Source organism: Silurus aristotelis (genome assembly GCF_946808225.1).
Source record: "Silurus aristotelis genome assembly, chromosome: 25".
Lineage (NCBI taxonomy): Eukaryota > Metazoa > Chordata > Actinopteri > Siluriformes > Siluridae > Silurus > Silurus aristotelis.
The window spans coordinates 2,680,366-2,698,175 of record NC_139598.1 but is presented as its reverse complement, the minus strand read 5'-3'; the positions used below and the strand labels follow the sequence as shown (position 1 = coordinate 2,698,175).

The following is a 17,810-nucleotide window of genomic DNA, read 5'->3' as shown; positions in this document are numbered from 1 at the left end:
AGGGGCATGGCTTATTCTTTAGAACAAGCACATTGATGAGAAAAGTTAATGAATGCTTGCTTGCTTTATACTTACAATATTGATAAACCTAGGGAAAAATTGTCTTCTATAGATGAAACCAAATTAAATTCACAGCAGGACTGGGAGATGTCATAAAATATATCAAGACTATACACAATGTGTCACAATAGATACTTTTGTTTTTTGTACAAAACACGTTCAGATCTACAAAAAAGGACAAAAATTTAAAATTTTAACGGTCCAAAACTATATTTAAAAAAAACCACCTAAAATATAATAGAAAATATTTTCACAATCTTTATACTGTGGCATCATTTCTCACAATATTGATATTGTGCTGTCATATCTCCCAGTCCTAATCCACACGTCTTTCTATTTTGTGCAGTATGACAAGAGCATGTTCTGACAAATAATGCAAATAGTATTTTATTTAGAGGTTTTAAAAGTTTTACAATATAGAGCTCCAGAAAAGACAAAAATTTCCAAAGGAAGAAAGAAAGAAAACATGCTTGAACTACAATGGAGCGGTCACATCCCTCTTGGCATGCAGTGTCAAGGCTTCCCCTGGGGTCTGGCCTGCAAATCCAAGTTCAGCATAAGGAACCTCTAAACCCAAACCACAACAATCCCACAATGTGTTAAAAAAACGGATGTTTTTTTTTTTTTGTGGTCAGTGAACATCACTGAAATGAGAGCGACATGCTGTGGGTAGGTTTTTAGCTGCCAGTGTGCCGAAGAGGAGACTGCTGAAATTAATATTGATGAACGAACGACATTTGTGTGTTGTGACATGGAGACAAAAATTCTGACTGAAACCATTCAATAAAAATGTTAACTGTTTTCTTTTTATGTTATCCAAATTTTTTTTTTTTTTACAATCAAACAGACTGTTAAATGAAACCATGTCAACAGTTACATTCGGTGTGGCGTTACATCAACGTGGTTTGTGAAATCTTGGAAAAAAAATTCTCAAAATAAATTAAAATCAAATTCTTGCACGTGGAATGCGAGTGTGTAGAAAAGGCACGTGCGTTTTTAAAAAGAGTCTTATATTCTGCGGTAACTGTACCAACAGCACACCTCCTCTCCATAACTGGCACTTACAGTCTTTTCTCAAATCTGAAGCACCAACAGCACCCCAGGAAAAGCCATGAACCAACCAGCAATTAGGCAAAACAAAACAAAACAAAAAAGTTAAGGGGACTTTAAATATTAGGCAGAAAAGCAAAGATATTCAGAAACGGGAGTGGTGTTCATTCCAACACTCCCACACCCAATCTCTCACTCTCAAACCGTTTGACCATGTTCATGCCGGCTCGAGGGGGCGAGATGATCCAGACGAGGCAGATTGGAAAGACTTGCACTGCAAAGAGACACGTGCAATAATCATCCCTTGCTTTCTGCCTGTAAAATCAATCACATCTGCATCCCCAGGCTCAGGTGGCGAGGTGACAGAAGGTCCGGAAATCACAGAGACGATCTGTAGTGTGACGTCCAACGCTACCAGGCAGGACCACCTCTCGCCGAAAAACAACAGTCCTCTTTTTAAAAGGTCTATCGGCATGTTCAAACAACAATGTCGTGTCCCCTTGCCATTAACGATTTAGAACAAAATGCAAAGGGTATTGACAGTTAACTTTCACCGTGTCTACTCTGTAACAAGTAAGCAGCTTTTTGGAGCACTTATGTATTCTGCCTGGAAAAAAACCTGTGTCTAATTTCAACTCTCTAAATGACAAAAAATAAAAAAAATAAAATAAACAAATGCAAACTGATTGGGACTGAGTTTTGTTTTTAAAAAATAAAAATTCAGCAAGTTGTCATGGTTTCTCTCTTTAAACTGCCCTTCAAAAAAGTGGTGTATCTACAGGCCCTGGGGCATCAATCACAGTTCCACTTTGTAAATATGGGCCGAGATCCGTCTCTCCAGAGTGCTCCGGCTTCTACTCAGCCTTCTGCAGGTCTCCTGCTAGGGGCTCACATGGGCTCCGCAGGCTCTTCTGGAGAACGTGAGCATCTGCTGGCTCTATCCTCTTGTAATAGTTCTTTTTAGTTTCGATGATCTCAAACCCAAACTTCTGGTAGAAGTCAATTGCAGACTCGTTGCTGATCTGCACGTGACTGATAGAGGAGAAACAGAAGTATATTATTTGACAGGTGTACACTGGAATCTTGCGCATTATATAGCAATATTTACAGCAGCAAGCAAAAAAGCTGAAGTTATCAACACAAAGAATCGTTTTTTGAGCGATCAGTGAAACGACAATGATAATACGTTTTAGTGAAATTATATAAGATTGTTCAGTCAATTCATCACAGCTTGGCTTTATATTCTTCATGTTTCACTACATGGTAGGTTTGTAAATGATCTCTTACCAGTTCATTTTGTGGTTTTTAGTAATTAGATGGGTTTTTAGCCATTTTAATGACTGTAATAGTAACATAATCCTAATATTGCATATAAATAGTAAAACGAGTAAAGGTGGGCAAGTGCTCTCCACAAATGATCTAATTGGTTGTGCGGAGTGATTCTGATTCCAGAAAGATCAGGAATTTTGTTTTTTAAAAATAAGCATTGTCTGAAAGCAGCTTTACACAGATAAGGTATAGTTACACCCTAAATGTTAATGCTATGCTTAATGTTAACCCTAACCCAATACAAAAAGTTAGATTTTCCTTCAGTTTAATCACTTCTGTCGAAGCACATGTACACGATATTCAGACAAATTTGACTGAATATTAAGACCAGATTCACTCGAGTGTACACTGTAAATTCATAAAGATTATCACATGACACGCTGTGCTGGTATCCCAAAATTACTGTAATAGTTTTCTGTTATAACTTACAGGTAAATGTTGTCAAAAGTGCCATCCTTCTCACAGATGTTCAGCACGTGGTTCAGCATCTTTGTTCCTTTTGAGCAAACGAAACAATGAAATTTCACTACTTTTGTACAGAATCAGGGACACAACACAAAGTTTTCCTTCAAATATCACCTGATGAACCTGTGTTAAAAAAAAAAGCTTGAGCATTTTGTATGGAAAATCTGTACCTATGCCGAGTCTGCGGTAGGGAGCGAGGCAGCCAAGTGTCATGATGTACAATCTTTTCTGGTTCTGGGAGTGATCCACTCGACAGCACACGGCTCCCACGGCGATGTCATTGAAGTACGCTGCGAAATAAAAGAAGCGTGACTGACAGCATGGTACGTCTGATCCAAATGCAACTGTGATGTTGATTACTTTCGCATAACATCACGTCTCCACTTGATTTATTGACATCTACAACATTTAATTTAGTACTTTTAAAAATCACTCAAAAAAAATGTTTCACACCTGCAGGGATTTTATCACTGAATTGTGAAGACACCAACGGGGTTCCTACTACTGATAATACAGTGATACTGCTAGCTGTAGTAACTTATTAGTGGGTAACTAACACTCCACCATAGACAATAAATCAGGAGAAGGCTCACGTGTGCTGTCTTCACTCACCAAGCCTCTCCATATTTGCATCAAGTAAAATGTGTCAAAATCCTTGTTGTCAATAATCCCACTTACTCTATAAACCTAGTAATGCATTTAAAAAAATCTAAACATATCTGTGACCTTTTAGCTCAGAGCCTTACCTAGCTTTGCAAGTTCTCCTACTTCCAGCACATCTTTGTAGAACTTGTCGTTGTAACTGACAGGGAAGATGACTTGGTTGAGTCGCTTCAGCTGTTTAATGTTGTGGGGGGTGACGTCCCCCAGCTCGATCCGGCTACTGGAACAAAAGCAGAATGCTCAACAAGAATAACATTACACATTCATGCTGTTTAAAAACAATGCTTTTAGAACAACTGGGGCAGATGTAAGCAGCAGGACACGCTACATAAATATGGCTCATTTGGTTATTACTTTATGTGGGTTGCCCAAAAAAATCCAAGCACTGCTTCATCATAGCAATCAGATTTATTTGTTGCCTTCACTTGACACCAGTTGAGGAACGACAGCAGTATTTATAGGGCAACTGCATGCTACAATGACACAGCTGCAGTTTTAGGTCACAGCTACAGCCGAGGGTATAGATAGAGTAACGAACGATAGATAGAGTAACGAACGATAGATAGAGTAACGAACGATAGATAGAGTAACAAACGATAGATAGAGTAACAAACGATAGATAGAGTAACAAACGATAGATAGAGTAACAAACGATAGATAGAGTAACAAACGATAGATAGAGTAACAAACGATAGATAGAGTAACAAACGATAGATAGAGTAACAAACGATAGATAGAGTAACAAACGATAGAGTAACGAACGATAGATAGAGTCTCTCAAAAATCTCGAGAAACAAAACCTTAAGTGAAACACCGGTGTTTGGGTTTTCATGTCACTCAAATAAAAGACAAATAAGGCAGAACCAGCAGACACTTGTCTTGCTTTTCTTTAACACACGATTACCATTTTAGTGCTGATTTAAGATTATTACTTGTCTTACGGTCCAAAAGATGCCAAAAACATCTTGCTTGAATTCTGAGCAATAGCAGGACTTCAGTGGGCCTGGTGTAGGCATGAGGATACACTACCAAAATACTTGTGTTAAAAAGAAATAACGACGATTTATTTGTAATAAAATACAAAATACAGCGAATTCAAAGTGAATTTGACATAAGATTTTTCCTGTCGATCAGCATGTTTCGGTTCACAACCAGCTCGCATGTAGCTGTGCTGCGAGTCGTCCTCCTATTGGTGGCTTTTAGATGATGCTCATGATTTGTCTGCGACGGTCTTCAAACTCGGTCACAAATGTTAATTCACTTACAAATAATGATTTATGGTCTGCGACTGCAAAATGGTAAAGTAAAATATTTTACTCTTAAAAACCGGTCTCGACTAAGACACGAACCAAATACCAACTACAAAGGAGATGCCACAGGAAAACGCAGAGAGCAAATACGGTTTAATTTCAGGTTTATCGTTAGAGGATCACCAGGGTTATAGAGTTTGGTGTATGATTTAATTGGGATCATCCTGAACTACATGAAAAGCAATAACCTTGAACTTAATGTACTGAGGCAACTTTAGATGGTCATCACATACCCACTAATCCATATTTGCATAAACAGTGGTCACAGCCAATCGGAGCAGGGAACTGCTTTTACTAAATTAGACACTGAATCGCAGACACGCCCTTTAGTCCCCTTTAGGGGTATATTTCAAGTCAAAACCGGTTTCCACTATTAAATTTGAGCAAAACGACTCTTATTAATTTGAGTGAACAACCACTAAATCTCTCGTCTACAGATTTATGTGTCAGTGAGTACAAAAAGCCCAGGCCTCATTAGCATATATGCAAATTTACCCCACACGGTTCCTTGCCATCCCTGACTGATCGAGTGGCAGGAATTAACCTCCTGACCAGCTGTCCTGAGTACCACAGCTCGAGTTAATGTCCATTCTGTGCGTGGTTTTCCCACACGAGCTGCTCATTATCCCTAAGAAACACATTGTGTGAAGCCTAAAATCACTGCTAAACCACTGCCTGTGTTAGGAGATGCTAATACCCTGCTAGCCATGCGAGCTGCTAGCTGTTCAGTCTGACTCAACATTTTTACATTTACTCTCAGCACGGCGCTCCTTCTTCTCCTGCACCACTTTCGCCTCCAGCCAGGCCTGAGTGGGTTATTTGTGTGACTGTTAGAATCAATGTTGGGTCTGAAACCGAGCTGAAGTTCGCGGCTGGCAAAGGATTTCGCCCGAAAGCTATCGTTAGCATTAGAGTTAGCGTTAGCATCGCTAGCGACTCCCCCGCCCTCCCCTGCTGAAAAAAGACACGAAGGGGGAAAAACTTTTTTTTTCAGTGACGGTTTAAATGCGGATATAAATCCACACACCGCTACTCACCCTTTCATCTTTATCTCAACTTATCTACGCTTTAAAAACTCCCCGAGGTCGCCGCGACGCTGTCCCGATACAAAAGAAAAAGAAAAAATGTGCTAACTTTGGGCTGTGAGCAACTCTCGCTGCTCTTCCCTCCACATGTAGGTTGCTAACGGACTAGCAAACGCTCCTGCTGTCAATTCGCTTCACCACTGTTTTTTTTTCTCCACAATCGTTTTCTGCCAAACCCCGCCTTCTATAACCCGATTGGGTGAACGCGGCTTACGTAGTGAGATGCTATTGGTTACAAAGTGAATGCGTCCGAGAGAACCAACTTATTGACCAATCCGAAGCAAGAGGCGGGGTTTAATGAGAACGGGTAGGAGAAATAACGCAGCTCCAAGGCGCGGCAACAACAAGCAAAGCCTGGGTATCGGCACAGGAAGTGACGCCAATTGCTTTTAACTAACAAATTAAAAGTCCGTACTCTATTTGCGTCTCTAACGGTATTTTTTTTAATTGAATTGTAAAATTGTATGCTTATCTATTAACTTTCTCTGGTCTTCTTCCACACCGATGTGACTTGTTCGAGGCTCAAATGCTTGAACCAAGAAACATTAAAAGACTAAAAGTTTAGTGCTGAAACTCGTTTTTATTTTGCTTCAATCCTAAGTGAAATACCTCCAATAAAAAAGTAATTACATAATTTCGACCTGATTTATTTATTAAAATCGAACACTTTATTTTTTTTACAAAAATGGTCTAAGAAAAAAAAAAATTGCTTAATTGTATATTCTTTTAGATAATGTTTTTATTTTTTAATTATAACATTTATTTTCAGCAATTCACACCAGGGGGCGCTGTGTATCTCAGTAATTACTTTCGTTCACAATAGAAGGTGCTGTGTAAATCAGTAATTATTATTGTTCACACTAGAGGGCGAAGTGTCTTAGTAATTACTCTCCCTCACAGTAGGCAACGCTGTGTATATCAGTATTAGTTATTGTTTACACTAGGGGGCGCTGTGTAAATTAATAATTATCTTTGATCACACTAGGCGGCGCTGTGTATTTTAGTACTGTATTTGCTCTTGCTCACACTAGGGGGCGCTGTGCATCAGTAATTATCTTTATTCACACTAGGCGGCGCTGTGTATCTTATTAATTGCTTTAGCTCACATAAAGGAACGCTGTATATCTCAGTATTTATTTTTGTTCTCTCTAGGGAGCGCTGTGTATCTCAGTAATTACTCTTGCTTACACTAGAGGGCGATATGTATCTTAGTAATTACTCTTGCTTACACTAGAGGGCGCTATGTAATCTTAGTAATTACTCTTGCTTACACTAGAAGACGCTCTATATACCTCAGTAATTATTCTCGCTCACACTAGGGGGCGCTGTGTATCCCAGTTCCTGTTTCTCACGCACCGTCGAGTGAATGAAGTCAGCTGATCTGTGCTTCTATCATCTTATTTTTCCCCGCAGCCTGAACCAGGAGCTCTCCCCGATCCTTTACACCGTTTACAGGTATTTTATATTTATATTTCATCCGTGTCTCAGCTAAAATCGGTTTTTAATTTAAACGTATTATAAAGTCGTGTTATTTATGGCCTTTCATTTGGTCCCAGGTAGCTAGCATAGGTGGCTAAGCTACATCCACTGCATCCTCATTCGATCAATCAAGAAGGACAAATTCCTTTATTAAATAATTACATTTTATATTATGTACATATGTTCTGTATGTGTGTGTGTGTTTTTTTCCCTACATTTTGTGTTATTCCTGTTCGTGTAAGATTAGCTGATTCGTCCCTTTCTGTAACCTTGGGAACAAGCAGGCTGCGCGTGCAGGTTGGCGCAGTTTCGTGACTAAATTTCTGTTAATTAATTTAATAATCTATTTTAAACTTTTATTTTGTTCTAGAGTGAAAAAGAAAACGAGAAAAATAAAGCACCCCAAAAACCCCACCCGTATTCAGAAGTCCATCCAAGCAAACCGGAATGAATCTAATGATTACAATGTAAAATAAATAAATAAAAAAATAAAAAAATAAAAAATACATAAATAAATAGTATACATTAATAATACATTAAAATAACTAATCAATAAATATGGAAATGCATTCAAATGTGTTCTGTATGTAATTCGTGCTGAGGCAGTTGGCTGTTTAGTCACGTGACTGCAGACATCAACGCCCCCCCTTCCCCCTCCCCCACAAAAATAAATAAATACAAATGAATAAATAAAAAACAGACCTTAGTCTTTTGTATTATAATTTATTACACATTAATCTCACTTTCAGTTTTCTCTGTGGCTTGAATTGTTTTTAACTCCAAAGATCAACTCAGAGCTCACGTTTCTCTTCATCACATGATCTGCTCCACCTTCCTCTTTTTATGAATTCATATTTACCCTCATATGATGCCCCCCCCCCTTTTAATTAATTTTATTTATGATCAAACTTGCACTAGTTTTCCAAAACCAGCTACAATAGAATATATAGTAAATATATTTCAAATCAGAATGTAAATGTTAAAAAAAAAAGAGACTAGGAATCAAAGAAATAATATATTCAATGCTTTTTAGATATTAAATCAGTACCAGTCATTTATACTGAATATGTACAGACTGTGTTATATTACTTTTCTCCTGTCTGCTTCACGTCCCTTTTATTGACTTTACTCGTTCTGGGGTTTATACATTTATTGTTGTATTTTTTCTTAGAGAGATTCCTGAGAGATCACACCTTTTTTGCCTTTTGTTAATCCTGTTTGTAGCTCAGACTGTATCAATGATCTCTGGTTTGATTTCTTAACGATAAACCAATTCACACAATGAACAAAATAATTTTTTTTTAGGATCATCAGGAGTCAGTTTTCTCCTTCTGATTGGAAATATGGCCAATGTGTCAAATACAATCTGCACAAAAAAATCCAAATAAACTTAAAAATCTAATTAAGTTGTAATGGAGCATAATGATTACATTAAGATGACTAAAACTAAACTGAAGATTATAAAAAGGATTAAATACAGAATGTATTTATTATAGATTAATTACAACTGTAATAATAGATATTTAATCTGGATTATAAAATGGATGCAATCCATTTTGCATTTTGCAACATTTTGCAAGATTTTGCAATCTTTATATTCACTTGATCTAGATTTTTTAAGAGAGTTTGCTTTTGTTGGAAATTGCTCAATGGATTATTACACACACACACACACACACACACACACACACACACACACACACACACACACTAATGCACAGACATTACTCAGGGCTGGGAGTTGGTGCCGTTTTAATTTCCTGCGTGTTCCTGCTTTTATAATCAGGAACTGTTTAGATATCTGATGTTGCTAATTAGATATTTATTGATTCATTAAATCAGCAGTTCACAGCTTTAAGTTGCATCTCATTCTTGATCCTGAGGACAGACACGTTTCAGGCAGATTAGACTGAAATGTTTTTGTTGTTAGTTGAAGAACAGTGGATTTTCATAGCAGAAGAATGTTCTGGATATGGTTTTGGAGGAAAAGAGGGACATTATTTTCAGGAGATTTTGGTTGTCCGAGTGTTTCTCTTTTTTCAGCTCCTCGTGCTGAAGTGGAACATCCACACGGACTTGCCAGAATTACTCAAGTGTCTCTTTACCCCCTTCCCTTCCTCTTTTCATTAGTCAGTCACACGGTCAGCTCATGTGACAGAGTTGTATAGCCGCTTTGTACATACGAACGCAATCTTATCTGTCTTAGAACATAAAAGCTCTCTGGTGGATTTAAGCTACAGTTCAGAGCTCATTGTCCACAAGGCTTCCTGTGTCCATTTCAGTAGATTTAGCATATCATTTATTATTACATTTAAAGCTGAGGTTTTGCCGAACATTCTTTCTCAGTTGGTTTTCAGTTTAGCAGGATGTCGATTTGTCATTCTGCAGAGTTTTCCGTAGCCATGTTTTTCATATATTTTTATACCACAGTCATATTCTCGATTTGGACTGGGCACAAGGTGTTGATTCATTTCCTATAACACAGTTCTGATAGCAGTTCTTACGTTTATATCAATGCTCTTCTAATACATTACCGTAAGAGTAACAGTAAGAGATTAACATTTATTTGTGGATTGTTAGGAACATTGGGGTTTAGAGTGTAGAGTCAGCCATGATACAGTGTCCCTGGAGCAGAGAGGGTTAAGGGCCTTGCTCAAGGGCCCAACAGTGGCAGCTTAGTGGTGATGAGACTTGACCCCCCAACCTTCCGATCAGTAACCCAGAGCCTTAACCAACCTCACGTGATAATACTTTTTTTTTTTTTTTTTTTTTTTTTTTTTTTTTTTTTTACTATTTAACAAATTCAATATTTGAAATGGTGAGGATTTTAGTAAGAAGTCTCCAGTGCTTTAATCACTACAGTGTACATTTTCTTTACAGTATAAGAGCAATTCAACTTTCCAGGCTGAGAATGTTATAAGGAAATAATCAACTCAGGAGGTGTTACAGTAACATAAGCCCATGGTTTAGGATGTCCCTTTAAACACGCATATGAGAGATAGATAGATAGATAGACAGACAGACTGATAGATGAGAGAGATACTGTATTCATCCGGATGGAAAACTTACAGAAAGAAAGAAATGCATGAAAGAAATGAAGAACTCGTACTGCTCACATGAATGTGACTAAGTGCAGTCTTAAGCCGACTCTTAAAACATCTGGCAGTGTGGTGTTATTGTGAAAAAACTCCAGCATCCTGTGAGGCTCAGCTGCTTGGAGTCACTGAATTGTTGTATCTTGTTGATAACCTAAATTAATTTTTCGAGGAGAGTCATGATGTTTTTTAAATATTAAGAAGTCATATTAAATGTGATATCAAGGCTTTGTTGTGTTTTACTCCAAAAAATGTTTTATATTCCATTTTTCATATTGCAAAACGTTTGCGAGCAAATCCCAAAGCTGCAAATCAGACATACTGTCTGGATGGGCGGGGCTTAGTGCACTTAATCACAGTGAGAGTAGTCAGTCATGAGCAGTTGTGAGCTTATGTATGTGGAAGAAGGCAGAAATTTCCTCCTGGTGTTTTGAACTGCTAATGGGCTTCATGTGTTTTAGAGGATGTGTTCACATTCACCTGCACTGACTGGATTCTGTTATATGAAGGAAAGATGGGTAATGGGTGGGAATTGGCAGGTGACTAAAAATAAGTATTCAGCATGAGAACATGGGATTGGTCTACAGAAACACAAAGTGAATCTTCTTGTTTTGCTTTTCTATCTGCTCTAATCTTGCTCTAATCTCTGGTCATAACCTTTGTTATGTCCAGCATGGTGATTTATCATTTTTATATCCAGATTTTTCATCATATCACACTGTACAGAAAGTTCTCTTTATAGTCTGATCTCACTCTCTGTCTTCAGACACACACTTCTAACATGGACTTCTCCAAGCTGCCCAAGATCGAAGATGAAGATCGGGAGGGACAGTTTGGATACGTCCACGGCGTCTCTGGACCTGGTGTGTTAACAAAGCATTTTACTTTGCTTCAGTTTTCATCTCATATTTCCTTGCTGCAGTGACACGCTTTTCTATTCCAATCATTTCATTGTAAATTCAAGAAGTCTTTTTCTGTCTGCCAAGACATGTATGTAGCGCCACAGTATAAATGTCTGATACGTGTGTTTGTCCCTCAGTGGTGATAGCTTCCAGCATGGCCGGGGCGGCGATGTACGAGCTGGTGCGTGTGGGGCACAGTGAGCTAGTTGGAGAAATCATCCGGTTAGAGGGAGACATGGCCACCATTCAGGTGTACGAAGAAACCTGTATCCTTCACACGCTGCCGATTAGGGACTTTTTATTCACTGCTCCTTTAGGTTCCTCTATTGAGCTGCTCCACTGGATCAATCTGTATTTCCTCAAAATCATAGGAAGCAGAAACTTTTTTGGCATTGCGATGCACAAAACATCTCAACTTCTACTTATGATTGAGAGACTTTTTTAAAGATCTTGAGAAGAGACTAAAAATTTAACCAGGTTTGAATTCAAAGGTCAGGAGGGAAAAAGTGTCTTTAATTGTCTTGAAATTGATTGTATAGATTTATCATTCGTTCTAGTTTAGTTTGTGCAGAATCTGAACTAACATGCTGAAATAGGTACGTTTAATATATTAACGTATACTTGCTGTTTAGGATATTCTTATTAGTGATTGGTAGATAGTCTTTCCGTATAAATCTACCAACAATAACGTCACAGCTAATAGCGAGCTAGTCTCACCTTCTAGCCAGTGAAAGTCAGGCAATTCTCCAGCATGTTGCATAGTATTCCTGAGCAACGTTCAGCTGGCGTGTCTGTTGGTGACCCGGTCCTGCGTACAGGAAAGCCCCTCTCCGTCGAGCTGGGACCCGGCATCATGGGCTCAATTTTTGACGGGATCCAGCGTCCACTGAAAGATATCAATGACCTGACCCAGAGCATTTACATCCCTCGAGGAGTGAACATCGGTGCCCTCAACCGCGACATCAAATGGGAGTTCCAACCTTTCAAGAGTATAAGGGTATGTATTCAGGGGAAAAAAATAAAATAGATTTTTGGTTGACTGCCAATCAAACTGTAAACAAACTCAAAATATCTTAATATGTAAATATGACCTGCCTCAACACTACATAGCCCTCGCCTTGTGTCAAACGTCTAATAATGTTTATTATTTTATTTGAGTTCTGTAAATAATTTGACTTGCATTTGCATATTAAAAGGTAATCATTTAGAAAAGTTTAGCATGACTTCTATTTTGTAAAAGTTTAGCATAACACACTGCTAGTTTAATAGCAAATTTAAATACTATACCATGTGATGGTATAAAAATCTACCTGTAAGTAGTGATGTTTGTATTTGTAGTCTGTTGGTTTAGTTTTCAGCTAGATACATAAAGACATACTAATCACATGGCAAAGACAGTAATCAGCTCTTCATATTTTTTTCTTTATTTCTTTAATGCGTAGGGAACAGTGGCCTTTTTCATCATTACGCTATCTTTCGAACCTGTCTTGTTTAAGTGAAATCATCATCCATCACAGCGCTGATCTTAACTCTATGATCATTTCAGGATTCACAGCTTAGATGCTCAGATCAGATCAGGTTGAAGTTTGTTCTATAGGCAGTTAAAACAGGTTTGAACACATCTAAGTGTCGTATCACTCACAACAGCTTTAGTATAATGCACCTTTGTGGTACTTGGTGTTCCTCAAATGATGTTTATTACAGTTCATCTTTAGTTCAGCAGATTATTTAGCAGTGTTTCCCAGCAGTTCAGCAAGTTCTTTCCTCATGTTTTTGCTCCAGGTTGGGAGTCACATCACTGGAGGAGACATCTATGGTCTTGTGGGTGAGAACTCTCTCATTAAACACAAGATCATGCTGCCACCTAAAAACCGTGGTACCGTCACCTACCTGGCACCACCTGGCAACTATGACGTCTCGGTGAGCTGTGTGGCTGTTTTATCCAGAATATAAAATAAATATTTTCATTGTTATGGAGAATATGGATAATGATGCGAAAGCATTTGTATAATTTTAGGATGTGGTGCTGGAGCTGGAGTTTGAGGGGGTAAAGGAGAAGTTCACCATGGTGCAGGTGTGGCCCGTGCGCCAGATCCGACCCGTTACTGAGAAGCTGCCAGCTAATCATCCTCTGCTAACCGGCCAGCGAGTGTTGGACGCCCTTTTCCCGTCAGTGCCTTTAATTTGCTCACTGATACAGAACCTGGCATAAGTATTTACCCCTAAAACTTTGCATTAGAACCCTAATTTAGACTCCTAATCAGTGACTGAATGATAGAATACAGTGATGTGCATGTACATTAAAATGTGTATTATATGTGTACAGATGTGTACAAGGAGGAACTACAGCCATCCCAGGGGCTTTTGGCTGTGGCAAAACTGTGATCTCTCAGTCCTTATCCAAATACTCCAACAGTGATGTTATCATCTATGTGGGCTGTGGAGAGCGAGGTAACGAGATGTCAGAAGTACTGCGAGATTTCCCCGAGGTGAGAAACAGCACATCGTAACCTTGCTCATTAAATAAGTAGCAGTAAACTGTTTGAGTGGAGTTCTGAATGATGGATGGTGGTTTGGTTTGTCCAACAGCTAACCATGGAGGTAGATGGGAAGGTGGAAAGCATCATGAAGAGAACAGCATTGGTGGCCAACACTTCCAACATGCCTGTGGCTGCTCGAGAGGCTTCCATTTACACAGGTACTGACCTGGGAGGCATCTCTTTGGAACTCTGACTTAGGATTTAGCTTGTGTGTGTATGTGTGCGTGCGTGTGTGTGTGTGTTTCACCTGTAATTATTATATTGATCTACACTACAGGAATCACTCTGTCTGAGTACTTCAGGGATATGGGATACAACGTGAGCATGATGGCTGACTCTACTTCTCGATGGGCCGAGGCTCTCAGGGAGATCTCTGGTCGTCTGGCTGAGATGCCTGCTGGTGAGATGATGATGATGATGATGATGATGATGATGATGATGATGATGATGGTGGCTTAAGTGAATTTTTTTGCAAGTTGTATACATCATGTTGCTTTAAAATTAACCCAAATATGTAAAGAGACATTTAATCAAATTCTAAATAACTATGAAACTGCCCCATTTCTTACAGCACTAATTCATTTCTCTCTGCTTTAGTGTCAGGCAAAACATTTGAATGATCTTTTCCTAGCATTGTGTACCCCTCTGAAAATGATATACATCTCCAATTTAACAAAAAGGAAGAAAATAATTTAAAAGCTCAACAATGCTGTAATAATATCAATCTGTGCATTTTGACTGCCATCTTTTTAAAATTTTTACTCATGCAAATGCATAATTAGTCCACTGACTGTGTGTGTGTGTGTGTGTGTGTGTGTGTGTGTGTGTGTGTGTGTGTGTGTGTGTGTGTGTGTGTGTGTGTGTGTGTGTAACAGATAGTGGTTATCCTGCCTATCTGGGAGCTCGTCTGGCCTCGTTTTATGAGCGTGCCGGCCGTGTGAAATGCCTGGGTAATCCTGAGAGGGAAGGCAGCGTCAGCATTGTGGGAGCGTGAGTGTTTATCTCAGAGATGTTAACATTTACTTTCATAAGCGACATGCTTCTTATGTTCGTCTAAATGAGATGTTTCATAACCATACAGTGATGAGCCAGAAATTTTGCTGATAAACATTGGGGTTTTTCTGCAGTGTGTCTCCCCCTGGTGGAGATTTCTCTGATCCTGTGACATCTGCTACACTTGGTATTGTACAGGTAAGAACTCAACACAATTTCTTTTTTTCTTTTGCATACATTCACTACACTAGTGCAATTTTACTTCCATAAACTATTTCCCTCTTAGGTGTTCTGGGGTCTGGATAAGAAACTGGCCCAGAGGAAGCATTTCCCATCTGTAAATTGGCTGATCAGCTACAGCAAGTATGCACGAGCGCTAGACGAATACTATGACAAGCACTTCCCTGAGTTTGTGCCTCTGCGCACCAAAGCTAAGGAGATTCTGCAGGAGGAAGAGGACCTGGCTGAGATCGTACAGCTTGTAGGCAAGGTGAGGACTTTCCCCCGGATCTGCGTTTGTTTTAATTATGAGCGTGCTGTTTATTAGGTAATGCTTTATGGAAATTTGCTTTTGTTTTTTTGACACCAGGCTTCTTTGGCTGAAACGGATAAGATCACTCTTGAAGTGGCCAAACTGATTAAGGATGATTTCCTGCAGCAGAACGGTTACACACCTTACGACAGGTTTGATACGTTTCTGCAACACGCCATTAAAGCGTATTTTTGACGTACACGCTCATATCAACCCAAATTCTGTTTGCATTCTTTATCTCCAGGTTCTGTCCGTTCTACAAGACAGTGGGCATCCTGTCAAACATGATCGCCTTCTACGACATGGCACGGCACGCCGTGGAGACCACTGCCCAGAGCGATAACAAGATCACCTGGTCCATGATCCGTGAGCACATGGGGGAGATCCTCTACAAGATCAGCTCCATGAAGTTTAAGGTGAACATTCAGCATTAAAAAAGCGAATCAAAGTAACAGTCACATCCTGATTTATAATCAAACATGGAACTTTAATCAGAATTTATTAAGCTTTAATATTACGGATCTTCTAAATTTGCAAATCATTTTGGAAATTGCACATTTTGGACATCAGCAGCTCTGATATCAAAGCTCAAGTGTATTTAAACGTGCTGTAACTGACACATTTATAGCACAATTATTACATTTATGGCATGTGGTAGATGCCCTCATCTAGAGCAAATTACAATTATCACAAATTATAATTGTACAATTGAGCACTTGAGGGGGAGCTTGGTGGTGCTGGGATTTGAACTCATAACCTACAGTATAAGACAATAACATGGATCAGGATTGTCATTATTAAGTAATAATCTACACCAGAATTGAAATGGTGCATTAGAACACCGTATGATTGCTTTTCTCTTACATTGAATTAAACTAGACATTTTTTTATTTTTTATGAGATATAATATTTTCTTATTTCAAGGTAAGATTTTTTTTTTTTGCATATTGGAGACACTTTCTGGGAGGGGACAAAAGAATAAAATCAATCTTTTCGATTTTCTTTTTCTCAGGACCCTGTTAAGGAGGGCGAGGCCAAGATTAAAGCCGATTATGCGCTGCTGCTCGAAGACATGCAGAACGCTTTCCGTACGCTTGAGGACTAGTTCCCTGTCTGCCTCCACATCAGCTGAACTCTGCTGTCTTTCTCTCCCTGTCTTTTGCTCGATCCAGCAACATTCCAGTTCTTTTTTTTTTTTTTTTACCCTCCTCGTTATGGAGCTGCAGTAGAAGAGTGTTTTGTCATCATGAACCTTCTCCTTCTCATTTTGTGTGTGTGTGTATTGCTGTTGGTTGTGTTTGTGTTTTTGTGAATGTTCCAGATGTTTTTTTTTCCCCCTGTACAACTGCCTCATCCTCCAATGTTGTGTTTTTGCTAGTTGTAGATCCCCTTCTGGTGTAATTATCATTCCGGTGTTCTCTGTACAGAAGATATGAGAGACGTGAGTTACTATTTATTGCTCGGAGACTCTAACGAGCGCTTGTGTTGTTCTTCGGTTCTGTTTCAAACTGTATTATCCCGTGATAATGATAATCGGGGAATTGCACTTCTCTCGTGCACCACTTGTGTGACAGTGTTGAAGTCGTCCTGCAACAATAAAACAATTAAAAACGTGTACATTTGAGTGATTTAGAATTTATTGAGGCATGGTGCATGGGAATGGAGTTTACATGAGAGACCACTATTAATAAAGGATCTATATATACATTTATAACATGACAGATGCCTTTAACCAGAGAGACTTCGGTTATAAATATAATACAATGTATAAATACTGTACAAGTATAATACAATTTCCTTAGAACCCCAGGTTTCATAGTGAATAAAACACTGAAAATGAAGTTTAGAAATATGAATCTGAAAAACTTTTGATTTTCCTGTGATCCTTAAGGAAGCTTGTTAGAAGTTGTTAGGTTCATAGGAAAACTTAATAGATAAGGGTTTGTGGATACCTGACCATGAGGTTTGTATGTGTATTCTGGGAAGATGTTTCACTAGATTTTCCAGAGTGCTTGTGGTATGCGTGCTCATGCAGCCACAAGAACTTTAGTAAAGTCAAGTACTGATGTTAGGGTAAGGAGACCAATTCACCCCTAAGGTGTTTGGGTCAAAGTTCTGTAGCAGGCCACTCAAGATCTTCCACTCCAACACATGTAAAGCATATCTTCAGTAGCTGGCATTTGTGCAGAGGCATTATCATGCTGGAACAGCTTTGGGTCTCCTACTTCAAGTAAAGAGAAGGTTTAATGCTTTCAAATCCAAAGACATCCTATACAACTGTGTATTTTGTGGTAACAGTTTGGAGAA

General features: G+C 38.8%; 2 protein-coding genes across 3 annotated transcripts; one reads left to right on the top strand and one right to left on the bottom strand.

The window, feature by feature from the left end:
- Positions 1 to 431: 431 nt before the first annotated feature.
- On the bottom strand, positions 432 to 6,118 carry naa50 (N-alpha-acetyltransferase 50, NatE catalytic subunit). Of its 2 annotated transcripts, none has more exons than XM_083529138.1 (5): positions 5,915 to 6,118; positions 3,651 to 3,787; positions 3,075 to 3,194; positions 2,869 to 2,935; positions 432 to 2,142 (listed from the first exon to the last, which is right to left on the bottom strand). In XM_083529138.1, the coding sequence occupies exons 1-5, from the start codon at positions 5,920 to 5,922 to the stop codon at positions 1,965 to 1,967; spliced, it is 510 nt and encodes a 169-aa protein (XP_083385264.1). In that variant the 5' UTR covers positions 5,923 to 6,118; the 3' UTR covers positions 432 to 1,964. The 2 variants fall into 2 exon arrangements, with proteins under 2 accessions (XP_083385264.1, XP_083385265.1); XM_083529139.1 differs by having other exon boundaries at positions 3,651 to 3,784; positions 5,915 to 6,093.
- Positions 6,119 to 7,221: 1,103 nt separating this feature from the next.
- atp6v1ab (ATPase H+ transporting V1 subunit Ab) lies at positions 7,222 to 17,118 on the top strand. The gene is made up of 15 exons (XM_083529136.1): positions 7,222 to 7,417; positions 11,303 to 11,399; positions 11,576 to 11,704; positions 12,221 to 12,435; positions 13,221 to 13,358; positions 13,456 to 13,607; positions 13,765 to 13,927; positions 14,028 to 14,136; positions 14,256 to 14,378; positions 14,854 to 14,968; positions 15,106 to 15,169; positions 15,258 to 15,461; positions 15,561 to 15,655; positions 15,748 to 15,919; positions 16,516 to 17,118. The coding sequence occupies exons 2-15, from the start codon at positions 11,318 to 11,320 to the stop codon at positions 16,606 to 16,608; spliced, it is 1,854 nt and encodes a 617-aa protein (XP_083385262.1). The 5' UTR covers positions 7,222 to 7,417; positions 11,303 to 11,317; the 3' UTR covers positions 16,609 to 17,118.
- Positions 17,119 to 17,810: the final 692 nt, after the last annotated feature.

What these genes read in the sequence shown, in the direction of transcription:
- naa50 (XM_083529138.1), bottom strand. An exon ending in AGGAGAACTTGCAAAGCTAG is followed by an intron (nt 3,195 to 3,650) that starts GTAAGGCTCTGA and finishes TTTATTTCGCAG; the next exon opens with CGTACTTCAATGACATCGCC. An exon ending in CTACCGCAGACTCGGCATAG is followed by an intron (nt 2,936 to 3,074) that starts GTACAGATTTTC and finishes TTTGCTCAAAAG; the next exon opens with GAACAAAGATGCTGAACCAC.
- atp6v1ab (XM_083529136.1), top strand. Translation starts at nt 11,318, where the DNA reads ATGGACTTCTCCAAGCTGCCCAAGATCGAAGATGAAGATCGGGAGGGA. An exon ending in CTACACTTGGTATTGTACAG is followed by an intron (nt 15,170 to 15,257) that starts GTAAGAACTCAA and finishes TTTCCCTCTTAG; the next exon opens with GTGTTCTGGGGTCTGGATAA. An exon ending in GGTTACACACCTTACGACAG is followed by an intron (nt 15,656 to 15,747) that starts GTTTGATACGTT and finishes CTTTATCTCCAG; the next exon opens with GTTCTGTCCGTTCTACAAGA.